Raw genomic sequence first — 4035 nt, forward strand, 5'->3', positions numbered from 1 at the left:
TATGTATATGTATATATAAATATGTTTGTTTGTATGTATGTATGTATGTATGTATATTTAAATATAAAGATGAATGGAAAGTTCGATTCAAAGTTTAGATTTATTGTACTTAATAAACATGTACATACTAGATATATTGTACTAAGTCATGGCTCTCGCCTCTGGAGAAAAATAAATACCACAACGGACTAAAGTACATAGGATATACACTATCGAACAGAGTCGGTTTAAATTACGCACCATAGATACCCATAAGCCAGCCAACCGTCACAGGCCTCCTTTGTTCCGGTGGGTTCACCGCCCTACCAGCCGATGCTTGAGCGACCACTAGATTGACTCTCAGCGCAGTTGAGGTATCGAAAATAGGGACAGAGTCCCCATTGATATTTCAGGGTGTGCCGGAGATGCGGCAGGCCCCGTGGAGGCCGCTTCTGAGCCGATGGTCGGCGTCGCTTCTGTAACTGAACTATACATGTACGCCGACTCGATAGCCACGGTGGCTGGTTCTGCACCTGAAGCCGGTATCCATTTCCAACGAGCACATAGCAGGAGCCCTGGTGGTCGAGAATCCCATAGTCGTGGTAGGTAGAGTGGATGAGACGCTCATCGTGGTCTCCGCTGCGTCGTTACTGGCGGTATGGCCTGCGGGTACCGTGGGGACTCTCTCGCGAGGAGAGCACGCGTCATATCCCTACGGCGCATCACAGTGCACGTGATAGGTGACCAGCTGGTGTAGCACTCTCACCAACTACTAACCCTCTGGGTGTGTACAGACCTACATACAAACACAATTTTAACTTATGGCCAGGCGCCGACAGCCGGAACAGATCTCGTCCGCAGCCTTCATCGGTGGCGTGGTGCCATTTGTGATAGCTGCATCAGCTGTGGCGGCAGGTGCTGCCGTTGTAGGCGCTGTGCTGGGGTTAGGCGAAGGGTCTGCAGCACCAGCCATGTTGCACTACAGCACCAGCCATGTTGCACTACAGCACCAGCCATGTTGCATTACAGCACCAGCCATGTTGCACTACAGCACCAGCCATGTTACACTACAGCACCAGTGCACTACAGGACTGCTACACTGGATGGGGATCCATCGTCCTCAACCAGAGCCCCGGATAGACAATCCATGTTGCAGCCTATGCCCATCCGCCGGTGCCTTTTCTAGCGGAGGCGCATTCGCCAGCGCTTCAGCATTGCTGGGGTTTTGTTCGCTGTCTTGCCTTCATGTCCAGTCCTGAGGATGCTCGGATCTCGATACACCCGACTACCCGACTGATTGTTCACCACTGGTGTTGGTATACGCTTTCGCGGAGGCTAGATAGACTCGTTTCAATCGACGCGTGCCTCATTATCACAGATCGAGCGGCTCTAACAATCGTTGTATCCGCGCATACACCACGGCATTGGTGCAGGTGATCGAGTGCTTGTCGTACGGGGGATCGATGTACAGCAGTTTCAGCACACACAGCCGGCGGACTGGTGCGTCTGATGGGGTCAGGCTCTCGGCAGCACTCGTCTCCACCGTTACCGGTATCCGATGGGAGGCAAGCAGCGCAAGGACCCTGTCGCAGCGATCATTGAGTTGCGCTGTGTTTTGCGTCTATGGACATGTGGGATAAAGAAGAGATTTTGAGCGGAATTGATCTCACGATATGATTACAACTTTGCAATAAACTTCCGCAACACAATAACCTCCACGTCGTGCATACGAAATTCAAAGTTAACTGTGCTTACTGGTTGTTTGTATTGTCCATTGATGTAACGTGAATGTGTGCAAGGGTGATGGGGTTAGGCATAGTCGGTAATTTAGAATCACAAGTGTACGTTCATATTTCCGTGTATGTACAAGAGTATCACTTATGTACCGAGTGTGTGTATTTGTACAGACCTGCTGATGCATAAAGATATGTTCATACTTAAAAAACAAGTGTGCTAATAGAGCGAGTTGTATATAAGTACGCACTATTTGTGTTCAGTTCGATTATCGGCACATCGGCATCGCTGGCGTAAATCGCGGGCGATTTATTATAAATAGACCAGCCGTTACTAACTTTCCCGTACACAATACAACCGATAGAGCCCGCTACAGAGTATGTGAAACAAAAAAGCACGTGTTGAACCCAATTTTCTAGCCAAGCCGCCAACCGAAAGTGATTGTATGAGAGTGCGCAGAGATCCTATCAACCAGTATGTGTGACGTACAAACATTTGTATGAAACAATAAAAAATATTGCGTAATACAAAGTATATGTGCGTGCAGATATGATACTCATCCGCGGTCTAAATGATTCCATTGTCGTATATATGTCCTGGGCTTAACCTAGATCGTTTGCACATACAGTGCAATTAAGAGCCCTAGTGGATCATTTCAATGACAGCTTGATGAGCTCATGGTTATTATGATATTTTGACGAGGACAAACTGGTAACAATATGCAACAAGCTACAAAGACATAGACATCGGCACACACACAACAGATATACTATACATGAGCCACAGAGGGGTGGATTCGCATGTTCCCGTGGGGCTATCGATTGGTCCGTTAGTCAGGAACGCGGACTTAGAAGTCTCCATTCACCACTTATTACTTAGCCAAAACAACACAAGCAGCATCACGCAGCCAATACCTAATAAAGACTTGGCTTCTTGTGAAGTGCAGCACAGGATATGAGCTTCTACAGCACCCTACAATTTAACATTCACACAACGCGCACATCACCATCACACCATTGAGACTATCAGGCAACACAGTTTAGTAGTCCAGTCCGCAGCTGCCATAGCATGCTATTACAAATCCTACACAGATCAGTTCATACCACAGCCGTAGACGTCTGTTGAAAGCAACTCAAAGATGATAGGCCGTTCTGGAGTATTAGTCGGATCTCTGCTGGGCATGGGCCACTGGGTGCTATATCTGAATAGCTAATTATATTCGGGCTGAATAGCCACACAAGCGTTGTGGTAGCATTGGGCGAACCCGGATCGTAATTACTCGCGGTGTCTTCCGCTTCGCACAGTAGTAGCACAGAGCGGTTCTCTGGGTCTACAGCGTACACCCATCCCTTGTGCGTACGAGACTGTTTGGTTTCTATGCATAGATAGCTGCTCACTTTCTTTTGTAGATCCAGGGACTGCCCCCTGAGCCGTTCCTCTTCCAGCGTGTGAAGCTTCATTATATATAGGAACTTTATATATGAAGACGGAGTTTGGAAGCTACGGATACATAGCTCTTTACCACGTCGTCAACTATACCTGCTTAAATACATTTTAAAATGTGATTCCAAGGATGTACTTGGCGAAGCCGTGTAAATATACGCGGAACCGCCAAAAAGAACCGGCAAATGAAACAAGAATGATGAAGGGGAGTATACGTAAATATATATCATATGATAAGCCCCTTATCTTTTAGATCAGTTTCTGAATACGCATACACAGACTCTAGTTAGTAATGACAAGGATAGCAATCAGTTGAACGTTATATCAGTCAACCAGTCGTGCGTTACTCCAGGTTACGTAGCACGGTACATGATCTCAATGCAACATGGGTAAAAAAAAGGAGCGTAAGTTCCTAGTCGAATTTCACATATTTCAGCTATCCAGCATACCATCGCGAAACGGATCGCTCAGAGCGTCTCTACAGCTAGGGAAGAGGAAGATAGGCATCACTCACAGGTACGTCTTAACAGGATATAGTATATGTATATACAAACCACTGAGTACGACAACATGTTCTGGAATGCACATCAGCCTAAACTCAATGACTGTACTAGAGATGGGCTTTGTGGATAAAAGTATTGACTAAGATTGGCCAATATATGTTTTATATATTGGATATATACCTATACCACATGTATATACAGGTACAGTCATTATAAACAGATATAGGAATTGTGTATATACGTATACATGAACAACTACATGAACAACTACAATGCCTTATATATATATATATATATATATATATAATATACGCACACACGTCGTACCACACACAGACACACACACTATACACACACACTATACACACACGTACGC

The 4035-nt window shown here is 45.8% G+C and overlaps 3 protein-coding genes across 3 annotated transcripts in view; 2 read left to right on the top strand and 1 right to left on the bottom strand.

The window, feature by feature from the left end:
• Positions 1–800: 800 nt before the first annotated feature.
• On the top strand, positions 801–1259 carry SARC_08794 (hypothetical protein; the record flags this gene model as incomplete). The annotated part of the gene is made up of 1 exon (XM_014297206.1): positions 801–1259. One exon carries the CDS (start codon positions 801–803, stop codon positions 1236–1238), a length of 438 nt encoding a protein of 145 aa, XP_014152681.1. The 3' UTR covers positions 1239–1259.
• A 92-nt stretch (positions 1260–1351) lies between these two features.
• On the bottom strand, positions 1352–3173 carry SARC_08795 (hypothetical protein; the record flags this gene model as incomplete). The annotated part of the gene is made up of 2 exons (XM_014297207.1): positions 1352–1600; positions 2817–3173. 2 exons carry the CDS (start codon positions 3171–3173, stop codon positions 1352–1354), a joined length of 606 nt encoding a protein of 201 aa, XP_014152682.1.
• A 246-nt stretch (positions 3174–3419) lies between these two features.
• The window catches only part of SARC_08796 (hypothetical protein), a 2366-nt gene continuing 1750 nt past the window's right edge, over positions 3420–4035 (top strand). The window contains exon 1 of the mRNA XM_014297208.1: positions 3420–3672. Within this exon, the coding sequence (XP_014152683.1) occupies positions 3542–3672 (131 nt within the window). The 5' untranslated portion in view covers positions 3420–3541. The remainder of the gene's footprint in view (positions 3673–4035) is intronic.

The sequence above is a fragment of the Sphaeroforma arctica genome (assembly GCF_001186125.1).
Source record: "Sphaeroforma arctica JP610 unplaced genomic scaffold supercont1.829, whole genome shotgun sequence".
NCBI lineage: Eukaryota > Ichthyosporea > Ichthyophonida > Sphaeroforma > Sphaeroforma arctica.